Here is a 16,373-nt window from a genome sequence, read left to right on the forward strand (position 1 = left end):
TAATTTGGTTTTTGTTGAAACTTGTTATTATGACAACAACGACGACAATTGTGTTTTTTAATTTTATTAACGAAAATAAACTTGTCTGCAGTATACATATTACATACAAACAATATACTCTGGCGGTACCATGGAGGATGATAGATGATATAATTATCACCTATCATATGACCTAAGTATCTAAATTCACACTTAGGTCAGTCGGCCTATCGTGACGAATTCACTAGAAATTAACCACGATTGTTTCTAAGCAAACCGTGTAGAGTTCGACCTTTCAGTGTATATTGATAGCAATAAGGCCGCCGTTAATATAATTTTTGTCCTGCTTGCCAATTAGATTTGTTTGTATGTATTTTACGTATATATGAATATATATTTTAAGACAGATAGTGTATTAATATATAATGTTTTTGTTTTATTTCGTTGCACATACAAATAAATCACTTAATTAATTTTTGTTAAAGCTTTGCGACTGGGAGTTGTTTTTTTATACTCATAATTTAAATTAGATTAAACAGGCAAAATTAGATCACCAAGGTGCTGCTTAATTATACATAACCCTCAATTACGCAAGTACTTAGAATATTTAAATTTCATTATCATTCAATACTTATACATGTACATACATTTCATTTAGTTTACGAGTAAACTTCAGAAAAGTAGCACATACGAACTCATCAGTAATTAAAGTTTAGTTTTCATGTGAAGATATAAAAATAAAAATGCACGCCGGGAAAAGTATAGAAATAAATGTTGATTTGGTAAAAGAGAGAGCAAAATGTAATTTCAATATAAGAGAAGTTATACATATTTTGGATGGCGGTGAAAGAATACGATACATCGGAAGAAAAAAGGTATGTGAGTACTTTAAAAAAATTGAAAAAAGTTTATCAATATTGACTATGAATTCATATTTATTTCTTTGGAGCTAGCTAAATGCTATGCCAATAATTTAGATATGAGAGTAGTTTTATTAAAATATAAAAGGCTTTGTTTTGAAGTGTGCTTGATGATGCTATCCGATTTATTTGTTCTTAGAAGCATAATCAAAGGTCCTAAGGTAAGGTTAGAAGCATAAAAAAAATCCTTACGAGACGCAATTGTCGGGTATACAAAAATAAATACCTAACTTAATTGATACAAACAAAAGAACTTCGAATTAGAAAGATTATCACTTTAAAATCTCCATTAATCTTTATTAAAAATCTATTAATGTAAACTATATTATTATAAAGAGGAAAGATTTTTGTTTCTAATGGATCAACCCAGAAAAATCTTAACCGATTTTAATAATTGTTTTATCCTTTTAGAGCTACATTATTAGCGAGCAACATAGTGTCTATTTTATTTAAAAAAAAATAGAATATATATCTATATACTAGTGTAAAGCGTGGATGAGTCGCTAATAATGAGTATTTTTAGGAATAACTTTTAATAAATTTTATTAGATAATTTGAAGTAAATGCAAAATTGTTACGTAGGATATATCTTTAAATAACAGACAACCTAGGGATGTGATTTCCGAAGAATATCTCAATTCTAAAGAGAGACATGAGAATGATGTAAATAAGTCATTTATGTGTATTTGTCAGAATTACTAAAACTGAATTGATAATTATGACAGGACTTTAAATTTTAGGGTATGTGATCTTATTTACTAACCTAATTTAATAGCGTGTGAAAAAGAGAGCTCTAGTTGAATAATTATTAGCTGTTAAATCTTTTATAATCTAATCAGATAGCTCTTTTATAATTTACCGTAGCGTGGAGCGATATTATACGATTTTATCGTAGTGGTATAGCAAATAGATAAAATAAGCATGTTATACATATACTCGTATAGGTAGGTATATTACCTAATCTTACAAAATAAAATTGAAAATAGACGATGTCTGTATATAGTATGTAGAAAAATTTATAAGCAATAACAAATAATAATTTTTAGAATTTATGTCTCTCTGTTATGTGTATGTGTTAGTTCCGAAATCACACAAAAATTTTATACCAAACTGAATACATTTTAATAAGTTATCTAAAAGTGGTTGTCTACTCAACATCCATGCATTCGAAGTTGCATGCTAAAACTAGTATCTGTATAAAACGCTTTTTTTGTATTACAAGTTTGCGATAAAATTATAATGATTTCAGTTTCAGTTCACCAGTTTTTCGAAGGATAGCCGACGTATATTTTAAAGAAGTGACTCCGTTGATCCCTTACTTCGGGATGTTTGTCTGCACAATCATGGGTTAATGCACGCTCGAACAGCTGGCTTACTAGTTGCCTCGAGCACTTAACTTCGAAATCATTGGAACTTACGTCCAGGTATTATGTCATTTCTTTTTATTCAGAAATGTGTTTTCAAATTCTGAATTAAACATAAGTTTCTGTAATTTGTGTACCAAATCAAAAATTTTATTTCGTCATGGTCATCCATTCATTCGTTAATTTCGAATCATTAATTCTTTGCACAGAACTTTTTATAGTTTTCTAATGATCCGCCCTGGCTTCGTACGGGAAGATAAATTAGTATTTTGTATTAACTTTCATATATTAATTTTAGTAAAGATCTCTATTTTTTAAATGGAATATGGCCTATATTACTTGTTAATTATGTAGCTCTCTATAAGTGAAAGAATTGGTTAAGTAGTCTTCGAGTTTTTACATTGTAAATAAGAAAATATAAATAAAATTAAACCTTACAGACAACGGACAGTTAGTCCATCGTGACGAATTCCACTAGAATTAACCAGGATGTTTTCCAGGGGGAACTGTGTGGAGTTCGATCTGATGATACATCCAGTATTGACAGCTGGGACCACACGGCGAGTATGATAATAAATATTATTTATTAAGCGACGTCATATTTAATTATTAAAACGTGTGTGCGTGAGTGCGTGTGTGTGTATGTGCGTTTGTGCGTGCGTACGTGTGTGCGTGTGTATGTGTGTGCGTGTAAGTGCGTGGGTGCGTGGGATCGTAAGATGAAGTCATAGGATAAGGCAAGATAGCAGAATCTTTTAATTCCGAGAAGATAGTGGTATAATAGTGGTATAATCTATACACATTGATTAATCATCTGATTTCATCACCGTGAAATTTTTGTTGAAGTCACCTTCCTATCATAACATCCGTTCATTTATCTTTTGTTTTATCTATGGACTTTATCTATTTGTAATATTATTTTACTATTTTTAACCGACTTCAGAAAACAACGAGGTTACCGATTTTTTTATATTTTTATTTGTTAATTAATTTAGGAAAGCACACCAATAATACTATATTATATATATGTATTAGTATATATATGTACTAATGGCGTGACATGACAAAACTTTTAATTTCCAAGTTTATATTCAAGAAGGAACTTGTTTTTGCTTATAGTTAAAAATTGGTTTTGGATGGCCATAGGCGTGATTGCGTGGTACTTTATGTCAAAAAAATGGGATATTAAAAAAAATAAGACACGGAACTCATAGGATACGATTTTTACTCTTGAAATTCGCGTTTTACTTATCTTTAATCAAAGGTACAAAGTCTAATTAAACATATAAAGTCTACTCAACGATATTGCAAAGCAGTTCCGAATTAAATGCAACGGAATATTGACGTTATATATATTTTTTTAAATTATTATATGAATACATATTGATATTATATATTATATATATTTTATACGTAATTATTTAGAATATAAAAATAAATATGACTTCAACGAAAGTGAACGTGGATTTAGTGAGAGAACGTGCGAAATGCACTTTCGATTTAAAAGAGTTGATACACTTTGTTGACGGCGGTGAAGAGATCACTTCGGAAAGGAAAGCATTTGGTAAGCAAGGGAAAATATTAATAATATTAATTAAGATTGAGACGAAGAAAAGCAGTTGTTTAGATATATAATAAAAGCAAGACTACTGAATCGATTTGAAACAATTTTCTATGGGAGCGATCTGTAAGTATATTCTTTCAGATAAAAATATAATTTTCTAAATCGGTTTTTAAATGACGGAGTTATGAGGTAACAAATATAAAAAATAATACATCTGAATTGAGAACCTCGTTCTGTTTGTAGTATTTTTGTAGTAAAAATGTCTTACTATAGTAGTAATACAGTTTATACATATACAATAAATTGTTACTAACAAATGGACCCTAGTCGCCAAAATAAAGACATTTATCTTACTGATATAACAAAATTCTTAGTGGACGATATCTGTACATAAAAATATTAGAAAAAATTGATGGACGTTCTTTTACACCTCATTCAATTTTTTCTGGATTAATTTCTATTAATAAAACAATAATTTTTTGATTTTTTTTTATGTATAAATATATTCGTAGAGAAAGAAGAATAATAATAAATCTGACAGGATCTTGGTCAGACATATCTCGATGCGAATTGATTACAGTGTCTGCTATTCGTTGTTTGCATCCTTGCATTCCAATTCTATCAATAGATGCGACGAGCGCTTTTTCCCCCGAAAGTTTTTCGGACAAAATATTATAACTCTGTCCAATTTTTTAATGTTTTAAGGCTACACGCCATTTGGGCTTTGCCTTTTTATTTTATTTCGGTCTCAGCATGATATAATGTTTAGCAGTGCGACATTTAAAACCTTCTATTGATTTAAGCTTCGTAATTTTGAAAGAAGATCAAAGTATAGGTTAGAGAATAAAGTTACCAATGACTATAAATTTCTGTTGGCTTATTCATTAATAGAATTTAATGTTATAATATCATAGATTAAGAATAGTATAGTCTGTTTCAATGAAAATGTAAACAAATGAACTATTGGTCCAACCAATATGTGTTGTGGTTGTCTATTACAATTAAAAAAATGTTTTGATTTGTTACTAATTTCATTAATATAATATTTCTGTTGTAATTTCAACGAAAATTTACCTTTTCATTATTTTTTTTTTAAAACAATCTATACCTGGTTTTACGTCTGTGATTGAATCCTTTATCTGCATACCTGTAAAGCAGTCTGCGGAGATATTTTTATATTGTTAAATTTGAAGTTGTTTTAAATATTATTATCACATAATACATTCCTTAATTAGTTTTATATCAGAAACGGTACCTAGAGCACGATTTTTATTTGTGCTTTAATTATCATTAATTGAAAGTACAAAGTTTATTTAAACTTATAAAGTTTTCTGAATGACATTGCAGTATCAGTTCCTAATGCGACGATATATTCTTTATTTTTATTCGCGTATACGGTACATGTTTTTTAAGTGAGTCTCCATTATAAAACAATTAGATATACATTTACAAGGTGCAAACAGAAATACCATTAAAAAAATGCTCTTATTGGTGGAGTTAAATATTTTACCTGACGAAAAAAGATATAAAATTTTGAGTCTCCTATATTAACACGTAGAGTCTAGCTGTCTAGTTACGAGTAGACTAGAAAAAGCTATAATTCTTAATCTTGTAGTTTTTATTTAAAAGAAAATTGTTTATTGTTATATAGAAAAAAAAATACACTTCTATCTACTGACAGGGTCGTTATATATTAATGGGATTTGAGATGATGAGGGTGACCATAAATATTGAGTAAAATACTCGCTTTAATAACGTTAAATGACTGCATTGATTCTATTTTATACTGATAATATTAAATCACAATAGGTTTTATAAGAAAGAACAAATTACCTATACCTATATAATCATCATCTATAACAAAACTTTACATATTGCTAACCCTTAATTGTTACAGTTTATAGAAAGATATAAACCTCCTTTTGGTATGAAACTTATTAAAGAGTGACTTTATCAAGTTTACCAAAATTATTACCTGGGAGTTACGGCTGACTGAGAGCCTATAGTTTTCAGGGTGCATTGTATTATATTTCTTTCATTTCTCGTTTAAATTAAGTTTCATTATTAAGTTTACTTGCAGAAGTCAGTAGCGGTATTCTAGGCTAAGAGAAATATGGTATTAAACCTCCGTACCTTGTAACTGCTATATAAGAAATTACATACGTAATATTTTATTTTTGCAGAAGAGACTGTGCTTGCTATCAAAGAACTTAAAGATGACATACCAGAGGATTACTTGAGTCACAAGGAGAGATATGAGAATGCTATCAGGAAAGCGTGTATACTGAGGGAACTTCGTGTGCGGCACGATCAAAACAAACCGCTTATACCAGAAAAGTATGTTATATATAGTTCATAAATTTTAATTGTGCCTATTTTTATGTATTTTCCATATGTGTCCAATCAGCCCTTTTTAGCCCATAATCAGGTGTCGTATTATAATTGATTGAATCAATAAATAAAATAAGTTCTAATATTGTAATTGTAAAAGCAACTTTGATCACTTGTCTATTTAGTTTTCGTGGGTTAATATTATGTCTATTTTGTAATAAGAAGCATGTTTTGTTTGGCTGGTTCCGTATGTCACTACCAACATTTCACCATCGTGGTTATGAGAAGTTATTTAACTGGTTTTAAGGGTTATATGACAACTGGGTAACATGACTACACAATACTTTCATTTTTATGATAATACCATTAACTGCATAATTACTTAATTATTAACGTTTAAACGATCTTGTCTGTATTATTTTATAATATTATTTGTGAACTTGCACATTTTAGACCTACGTATGTATACAATATCCTACCAGCAACAATAAAAGATATATCACCGTTCTTTCTTCATGAATCCATGTTTATTGCAACAATTTGGGGTCTTATGAATGACGAGCAGAAAGCTGAGTGGTTACCAAAAGCAATGGAAATGAAAGCCATTGGAACTTATGCACAGGTGATAATATTTTTTTTTATATAAGAATAACTTAAAATGTACAACCAGAGATTAAGTAACAGCATTCAAAATAGATTTAACCAAATTATACACTCATTACTGACCAGTACGGACCGATATGTCAAACGTACTTATAAAAATGAAATTTAAATGTAGTGTTAAAGTTTTAAATTTGGGTAAGTATTCAAATCTATTGAAGCCTTGTTGTATTTATATAATTTTTGAGACAATTAAAATGTAATATTTTAAATACACAATCGGGACTTAACGCGATGACAAATGCTCATGTTCAAATTGTGTATTTAAAATATGTATAAACAACGTGAAAGTTTAAAATTAACTAATTAAAATACAAGTTTCATATGCTAATGTGAATTTTGGATTTTTGAAGTGAAAACTTTTTAGGCGCGTTGGATATTTTTTAAGATGGGAAAACACCGTCGGACTCGCGACAGTGTTATCGTAACCGACACATCTGTATATAAGTATATACATATATTGTGTATGTACGTACATAGATACACATACGTGTTGGCATTTTTTGAGATGAGGGAAAAACCATTGAACTCGTAACACTGTTACCGTAACAGACACCTCGGACGATTCGCAAAATACACACGTAATTGTGCAGTTTTCACTTCAGTCGGCACATTTTTATTTCTACATCATTTACGAGTATGCTGCTTTTGCCAAAGTTAAAAAAATACTACAAAATACAATATTTTAAGTATTGGGGAAAGGGATTGTTAGCAATAGAGTTTGACAGCCCCATTGCTAGCAATATGTCTTATTAGGTCGACCTCCACGTGGTTTCCCCTGGAAACTATCGTGAACAATTCTTGTTGAATTCGTCACGATGGGCTAACTGACCTACTTCATCCTCACCTATCATCCTTCACTGGTGCCCCGCCGGTGTATACCAATAGCGCGAGTTACCATTCCATTATCATCCATTAAAAAAAAATATTTTAAGTGTAGGTATGTATATATGACTGGATATGCACAGCGCCATGTAGTTCTAACTAAGCAGAGCTTGTACTACAAGTACAGTACAGTGTATAGGTATAAGACATTATATATTGATATCACGCGACATTTCTATAATAAACGTATAATTACCCAGTTTCTACATTTTGGTGATGTAATAAGGCGATTAGTTGATAAATGGCGATATGTTTGTAAGGTCGTTGTTCGTGTCATTTTGTTCTTTTCATTTATCAAAGATTGATATAGCTTAATGATAAAAGTGTCACTAAGAGAAAACACAGTGATATATATATATATATATATATATATATATATATATATATATATATATATATATATATATATATATATATATATAAATATGAGGTATATATAAATATTTAAAAATTAATAGATCAGAACGAACGAACAAGAAATGTGAAATTTCTTAATTAGGATTTTGTGAGATATTGATTGATAATTATTCATCATTATCAGCCATTATTACAATTATTATTAAATTAAAATTATGTACTTGATGTTTTTTTTAATGACACCTTACTATTTCGTAGACTGAGCTAGGGCACGGTACATTTCTGAGAGGTCTAGAGACGACCGCGACGTACGACCCTGAAACTGAAGAGTTCATCTTGAACACACCCACTCTGACGGCTTACAAATGGTGGCCCGGTGGATGTAAGTACCTATCCTATTAATATAATAAATGCGAAAGTTTGTAATGGTGGATGGATGTGTAGTTGTTTGTGATATTTTCACCCAAAAACTACTAAACGGATTTGCATGAAATTTGATACATATGTAGGTTATATCATAACTTAGCATATAGCTATTGGATAGTTTATTTACTTATTTGTGCGTGCGAAGTCGCGAGATACAGCTAGTATAAAATAAATATGTTCACAATAATCCCTAATAGAGTAGTTAGAGGTATTAGATTCATATCAAAAATGTTGTAACTTGAATCTAGTAGACATTCAGATTTTTACCAGAGGTAATTTTTATTTCACTAATGTCAATTTGTTATCATTATCTATTAGTGTTTTGCCTTTCTCCCATTATTATACAAACAGATATAATAACTTAAATATTTTCAGTGGGACATACTGTCAACCATTGCATCGTAGTAGCTCAATTGTACACCCAAGGGAAATGCCATGGTATCCAACCATTTATAGTACAAATCAGAGATCTGGAGACCCATATGCCACTCCCAGGAGTTCACGTGGGTGAGATTGGTCCAAAAATGGGCTTTCAGACTGCCAACAATGGTTTTCTTGGTTTTAAAAACTTTAGGATACCTAGAAAGAATATGTTGATGAGGAACTCAGAAGTAAAAAAGGTTGGTATCAAACATACTTTTCAGTTGGTAAGTTCGGGGTAGTTTTTTACTAGATGTCATTATACCTGGAATGTAAATGTTTGATAAATTTAACTAAGAAAAGAAAGGATATAAACATGAGATTTTGTTCTTGAAACAACCACCAACAAATGTAAAAATAAAAATTATAGGATATAGGTCATGAAGGGAATGCAAGGATAAACCTTGATTCTTCCAGGAGACAGTTCAATAGAGTGGATTTATAAATAACTTAAAGATTATTGTTACAAATTTTTTTTTCAGGATGGAACATTCGTAAGGTCTAGGAGTGATAAATTAACGTACGGAACTATGGTTATAGTGAGGGTGAATATTGTAAATGACGCCGCGATGCAGTTATCTGCAGCTGCAATTATTGCTGTCCGCTACTCGGCCGTCCGACATCAGTCGCAGCCGAAACCCAAGTGAGATATTTGATTTGATTTTGTTTTAACTAGATTAATGGTGTTGGATGCAGATGGTCTTTACAGCTTAACTGTAGGTAATGAGGGTGAGTGCAGACGGCACTCCCAATCTGCGGAAGGAATTATGGAGAGTCTCCTATTTTTTAGTCTGAGGGCACTGTCACAGCTCAGGCTGTCTCGTCTCACTCGTATCTCGATCTCCACGTGGAGATCGTTTCGAACCGGCTATTTAAAGTATTTAGTTCTTAGATCTGTTAATGTTATTTGGAAGCGCGTTATGTAGGAGGCTCATGTTCAGCAGCGATCAGTTAAGGGTATCAGCCCTTATCAAGCCCTTATCAATATCAATACCCTCATCAATATCATAAAGGTGAAAGATTTGATTGTTTGTTTTTAATAAATAAACTTGAAAACTGCTTACAACTTTAATTATTCTTTCACCTATAAAAACTACATTATCAGCGAGTGATATAGGCTATATATTATTTTCGAAAGTTCTACCTACTCGTGCAAAGCCGGGATCACTAGTAGGTATATATTTTATCTACTACAGCTGTTATTACAATCAATTACCGTTATTGTCCAAGATAAGCTCGAGCTTATTAATATTTATCAGTAATAACACCACGTGAGACAAACACGTGAGATTATTTGTGCACTAAGAATATATCTTGATTGATGCTATTTTTTATATTTATTTTATTTATCAAAATTAATATCTAAAAGTAAATCCTGAAATTAGCTAAAATTATGTCATACTTGATAATTATATATTTATATATTACAATCGTCTGTAATTAATTAATTTTATAATTTAAATAAATTATTTTATAAAATAGATAATGTTTATCTTGCAGTGAGCCGGAACCTCAGATTCTGGACTATGTGACTCAGCAACGAAAGCTTTTCATTAATATCGCCACAGGTCATGCCTTAAGGATCGTAGGACGGTGGCTTTGGAAGACAATGTTGGGAGTTCTTCAAAACATTTCAGAAGGAAATTTGGAACAGTTACCTGAGGTAATTAGATAACAATAAAAATCAGTGGATATTATATTATACAGCTAAGCTTGTATGAACTATAGATAAATAGAATAGTTAATGGAGATACATTATTTTTTTTCAAAATACATTGTATGAGAGCGTTGTAGTCCATTAGTATACTATCTCGATGTATATCGATTGTTTCCAAGGGTAACTGTGTAAAAGTCAATCTGATAGGGTAAATTGTTAGCGATGAGGTAGTTAGACCTCATTAATAACAATTCCTTTACCTGCCTAATTATTAATAATGGGAACTGCTAGCTCCATTGCTAACAATACTCCCTATCAGGTTGACTTTTACGTAGATTTCTTTTTATCATTATTTTTAATAAGGAATTTCGCGACTGACACTTGGCCACAACAGAATATCAGTGTTTTGCTCTTTTAAGGGCAAAGCAATAAACTGAGTTGTGACCATTTTGTGTTACATGGCACACGCATGAAGGAAAGGATGGAAAAGAAATTGTTGGTTTATATATTATGTTTTTTTTTTGTTTTGTTGCTTTTTTATTTTCATTCTTTTATCTCTTTTACTGTGTATTATGTGTATGTTTTTTTATTGTAATTTGTGTGCTGAAAGTAATGTAAATAAATTATCTATCTATCTAACTTAAAATCATGATCAAAGAGGTATCCTAAACCAATCTATTGGTATCGGTATACGCTATCCGGGTACTAGCGGTTGATGGCATGTGAGGATGAAATCATGTCAGTTGGCCTATCGTAACGAATTCATTAAGAGTTAACCGCGGTGATTTCCAGGTGGGAGCGAAGTCAATATATAGTTAGGTAAATAAATAAAAATATATGTTCCAGTTACATGCTTTATCCTGCTGCTTGAAAGCTGTGTGCACTCAGGATTGTACAGCAGGCATTGAGCAGTGCCGCCTGGCGTGCGGTGGTCACGGTTATATGAAATCGTCCAACTTACCATTGCTTTATGGTCTCACCACTGCTGCCATGACATATGAAGGTGAAAATACTGTGCTGTTATTACAGACAGCTAGGTAATGATGTGTTTTTTTTATCACTATTATCACCCATTAATATACTAATGTTGTGTACCCATCTCCTTATAAAAGATAAACGCTTCCGCCCCAGCTTCGCATTAATTTACTCACTTTTTTATATGCAGATCTTCAAAAGGAAAAATTTTCATTTTATAGAGGGTATAATACATTATTACAAAAATATATTTGATTTTTTCTATAGGTTTCTGCTAAAGACATGGACGCAAATATTAGAAGGTGACACAAAATTAAATCCAACTGTTTTGTACCTGCTCAACTTTGCGAAACCAACTGACTACAGATGGGAGAATACAAACCAAGGAATCATAAAAGGGTTTCAGGCAGTTGCTGCTGGGTATGTAACATTGTATGCATTCATATTTATTTTCGTTCTAATTTAATTTGTAGAGCCACAGTTTCTGAATTCTGGTACCGTCTGCCTTATCAATTTTGAATATTCTTTTTATTAATACTTTTATTATTAGCAAATTGCAAGATTAGGTGGTAATAAAAGTATCTTATCTTAAGCATTTATCTTAAGAAATATGTAACATATATTTATGTTTGGGTTTAAATATGTAATGCACCTTTTGCCAATAGTATATTAAGAACGCATGTAACAACGCATGGGCACGCACGCATGCGTTGTAAATTGTGCTCCATTATGATGGACAGAAATGTAATTATTTGGAGAATGATCAATTGATTGCTCAAGTCTTCAAGATAAATCCTCTCTCCATATGTCGATTCTATGTATTTATATACTACGAATAATATAGAAATAAACAAAATATGTTCAATTTGTTAAATACTCGTATTCAATGTTTTTCAGAAAAATTAAAACAGCTTACGATACCGCAATGAAACATGTCGGTGCTGGTAAAAGCCAGGAGGAAGCGTGGAATCTAGCTTCGATACAATTAGTAGAAGCTAGTGAGGTGGGTTATGAATAATAATACATTTAATAAGATATTGATCCCGTCAGGATTTGACAATATTTAATTATAAATGTGTTTGATTTTAGTAGAGTTTACTTCCATATTTGTTTATTTTAACTTTATTTACTAAAAGAAAATTAGTAAAAAAGGCGGAATAAATGCTAGTAAATGCTATTTACTACTATACTATTCACTTTGGGATGAACAGTGAATCATGAACGCGATATTTCATATCGGTCTTATTATAATTTTGTCACAATTATTTTGTACTATTTTTCTTATCCAAAATTTGAAATTATTAATATTACTGATTGACCATCATAATACTAGTTTGAAATACACTAGTCGTCAAACACTCGGCTGAGGATGAATATACAAAGCTATGTGTATAATTAGATGTGTCTTTGTGCAATTTTACTGATGTGTTCATTTGTATATGTATATACATTATACACATAAGAACTTTATTATAACAATGATTTAATAAATATAATAAAGATATTCTCCATTTTAATTGCAGGCTCATTGTCGGGTAATAATTTGCGAAGTATTTTCAAATGAGATTCAACGTGCGTCGAACACTTTATCTCCCAACTTATCTAGAGTTTTGCAGCAGTTGGTTGAACTTTATTTAGTACATTGGGCATTGGAAAAGAAAGGTGACATTTTGTTGGTAAGCAAACAACAATATTACAGTAATTTATAATATGTAGTAACACCCCTTACTTACTATATTACGGAAAAGTATATCAACAACTAATTAATTTAAGGCTTCACCTTGAGTGGGATTAAGTGTTCTAAAAAACATCACATCCTTTATCAATTAAAACTAGCTAATGGATGAACAGTTTGCAGTTAAGAGTGTATGTGTGTTTTAGTATCTATTTGTTTTTGTCAAATAATTTGTTTGTAAACTGTGTTTGATGACAACTTCAACTAACGATATTCCACAATCAATTTTAATGGCATGTGTGCCCCATAACCTAGTCGTAGCGAAATTGTCTATAAACAACATAATCTTTAGAAGCGATTCCTTTTATATATATACAAAGTTCACTGACTCAGTTGTTGATAGGTTAGTTAATAGAGACGCTACCGGTTACTTATACGCAAATTGTAACGTTCATAGACTGCGTTCTTAAAAAAAAAAAGTTTTCTCGTTTACTGGAGATTTATAATATCATGTATTGTATAAATTTAATTACTACATAATATTTGCAGTATTCCACAATATCAAGAGATGACATCGCTGCCTTGAGAATCAGATACGAAGAGTTGCTTGCTTTGATCAGACCAAATGCTGTTGGGCTCGCTGACGGCTTCGATTTTAGAGATGAGGTATCAATATATAATATTAATTATTTATAATCTTCATTTTATTTTGTTGTTATTGATATGAATAATAGAGAATATGTCAGAATTGAATCGGTTCTGTTTGAATTTCCTGTAAAAGACGATATGCATGCTTGTTTTAATAGAATGAAGAACAACAAGAAACGAATGATGATACCTGATCATATGGCAGTCTACTGAAGTCTATTTTTTTTATACAACTTAGAATGGCAAACAAGCTGACGGCCCACCTGATGGAAAGTGGTAACCGTTGCCTATAGACATGAGCAGTACCATGGACATAACAGAGTATACTGTTTCGCCCATGATACCCCCATGCGTTGCCATTCCTGAGTACTCAGGTGTTATTCTTCCGTAACCAGTAAATTCATGCCATTATTCCATCCTTCAAACCGAAACACAGCCATGCAAACACAATTGCTTTACGGTTGAAACACGAATGGGATAGAGGTACTCAAGCAATTGACTTTTGTACAAAGTCTCTCTCTGATATTAGTAGTACAAATAAAAAAAAAACGAATATTTGGATGTTACTGATTGTCAAATATTTACATAACAAGTACATTCTAGTGTTTAGCAGAATGATTAAAATGTATTTTAGACTTGTTGACTCTATATATCTGTGTTTTGTCTAGTCTGAATTGGTTTGTAACCTTGAAGTATTAAAGTAAACAAGATTGCTCGTTGTGCCTTCGCAGACTTGAAGGTATTATGTTCAAAAATGGAAAAATAGTAGACTGCATACAATTTCCATAATTTTTTTTTTATATTGTGTGCGTCATGTTAAATAATACGTGCAAGAAAATGTATTCCAGTTTATTTCTGTAATATAATTGAACCTGTAATAGTATATGCATTATTATGTATAAGTCAGAATTCTGTATTTATTCTATTCATATGATTAGGTAGAATGTCAAAGAACGTTTTAACCAACTTCAAAAAGTAGGAGGTTTTTATTTTAGTTGTTATTTTTTATATTTGTTATTTCGTATCACCTCAGTTATAAATCGATTTGGAAATTAATCCCACAGAAATTTTATCAAAAGCAGTTCAGTAGTTTAGTTATTAAATAAAAATAACTTTTTGCGCAATTGAAGTTGGCTTCTTTGTGGATCATAATCTTAAATTATTAAGATTTACCGCTACATGACACATGACATTATACGATTTTACCGTCACGATATAATAGGAGAGTAAAATGTATGTAATTGTACGGGAATACTTTTAAATTTCTGCGCATGTCCACGATATAGTTGCGATAAATAAATTATAGTCTATTTCAATAGTAATAATAATAATATATTAAGCAAGTTGAAATTATTACAGAAATGATTTTCATAATCTTTCGTAATATTGAGTCAATCGAACTTTAATTTGTAATATTACTGAACATAGTCTACTGTCTTATGGTTGGATTAATTATCTGTTTGCTTATATTTTCATTAGATTCTATTGTATTTCTATACAATTGCAGACATTTTGCTCTTCTTACGAGTATCGCCACGATAAAGTCGTATGTAATCGTAACGTCGGTAAATTATTAAAATTCTCAAAATAGTTAATTCATAGAAGAAGTATTATTGTTTATCTACGGTTCATCGTATGAAAAACTTGATTGTTGTCTATATCACTGTAATTTAGTAGACAACATTAATTTAAAATATAAATATATATAAATATATATATTAACAATATATATAATTTTTTAATGTACTTGTCTGATAGATCCAATTCATCTAGACATAGTTATAAAAGCAAATGCATATTGTTATTTATTTATATTCCTGTAATATCGAACTCAGTACTTCTATTTGTGTATTTAGGTCCTGAATTCGACGCTAGGTGCATACGACGGGCGTGTGTATGAGCGCCTGATGGAGGAAGCCCTCAAGAGTCCCCTCAATGCGGAGCCCGTCAACAGCTCCTTCCACAAGTACATAAAGCCATTCTGGGAGAAAGCTAAACTGTGATTTATTTATTATTATTTGAATTTGTATATAATATGTCATTTAAAATATATAAGTTTAATATTATATTAATATAAATACTTATTATATTGTTTTAATTACGAGTAAATACTAATACCTGTAATACCTGTGAAATTGAAATGTCATTTTGCATTCAAGTACATTTGTATTTTGTATGTAAAATGACATTGTATTGTATATGCAAAATAAGATATGTAGCTCAAACCATATGCGATTGAATATCCAGTTAATGTGCTTAATACAAGTTAAGATACATATAAATCAGAAATTGGAGAGGTTAGGAATTAATAGGGCAGTAGTCGTCAAAGAGTAATTTGGTTTTTGTTGAAAACTTGTCATTATGATAACGACGACAACCATGTTTTTTTTATACCACTGAGGTGGCAAACAAGCATACGGCCCACCTGATGGTAAGCGGTTACCGTAGCCTATGAACGCCTGAGGTATTATGCGCGCGTTGCCGACCCTGAAGAAACGTCTTTACCCCCCTT

General features: G+C 30.9%; 1 protein-coding gene across 2 annotated transcripts; it reads left to right on the forward strand.

Annotated features, from left to right (window-relative positions):
• The first annotated feature begins 641 nt into the window (after nucleotides 1-641).
• LOC113518440 (probable peroxisomal acyl-coenzyme A oxidase 1) lies at nucleotides 642-15,945 on the forward strand. 2 transcript variants are annotated; one of them, XM_052892899.1, is made up of 15 exons: nucleotides 642-854; nucleotides 2,149-2,323; nucleotides 2,704-2,827; nucleotides 6,011-6,164; nucleotides 6,612-6,780; nucleotides 8,319-8,442; nucleotides 8,862-9,106; nucleotides 9,389-9,549; nucleotides 10,407-10,569; nucleotides 11,410-11,600; nucleotides 11,806-11,958; nucleotides 12,436-12,541; nucleotides 13,062-13,214; nucleotides 13,763-13,879; nucleotides 15,718-15,945. In XM_052892899.1, exons 5-15 carry the CDS (start codon nucleotides 6,682-6,684, stop codon nucleotides 15,862-15,864), a joined length of 1,659 nt encoding a protein of 552 aa, XP_052748859.1. In that variant the 5' UTR covers nucleotides 642-854; nucleotides 2,149-2,323; nucleotides 2,704-2,827; nucleotides 6,011-6,164; nucleotides 6,612-6,681; the 3' UTR covers nucleotides 15,865-15,945. The 2 variants fall into 2 exon arrangements, with proteins under 2 accessions (XP_052748859.1, XP_026759161.2); XM_026903360.3 differs by lacking the exons at nucleotides 642-854; nucleotides 2,149-2,323; nucleotides 2,704-2,827 and adding an exon at nucleotides 3,596-3,827.
• Nucleotides 15,946-16,373: the final 428 nt, after the last annotated feature.

This window comes from Galleria mellonella, unplaced genomic scaffold (assembly GCF_026898425.1).
Source record: "Galleria mellonella isolate WM207_F2 unplaced genomic scaffold, CSIRO_AGI_GalMel_v1 utg171, whole genome shotgun sequence".
Taxonomy (NCBI): Eukaryota; Metazoa; Arthropoda; class Insecta; order Lepidoptera; family Pyralidae; genus Galleria; species Galleria mellonella.

Bases quoted from the DNA above. Each gene is read 5' to 3' on its own strand.
- LOC113518440 (XM_026903360.3), top strand. From the start codon at position 3,704: ATGACTTCAACGAAAGTGAACGTGGATTTAGTGAGAGAACGTGCGAAA. The intron at 9,550-10,406 runs GTGAGATATTTG...TTTATCTTGCAG, and splicing joins CAGTCGCAGCCGAAACCCAA to TGAGCCGGAACCTCAGATTC. The intron at 11,601-11,805 runs GTAATGATGTGT...TTTTTTCTATAG, and splicing joins CTGTTATTACAGACAGCTAG to GTTTCTGCTAAAGACATGGA.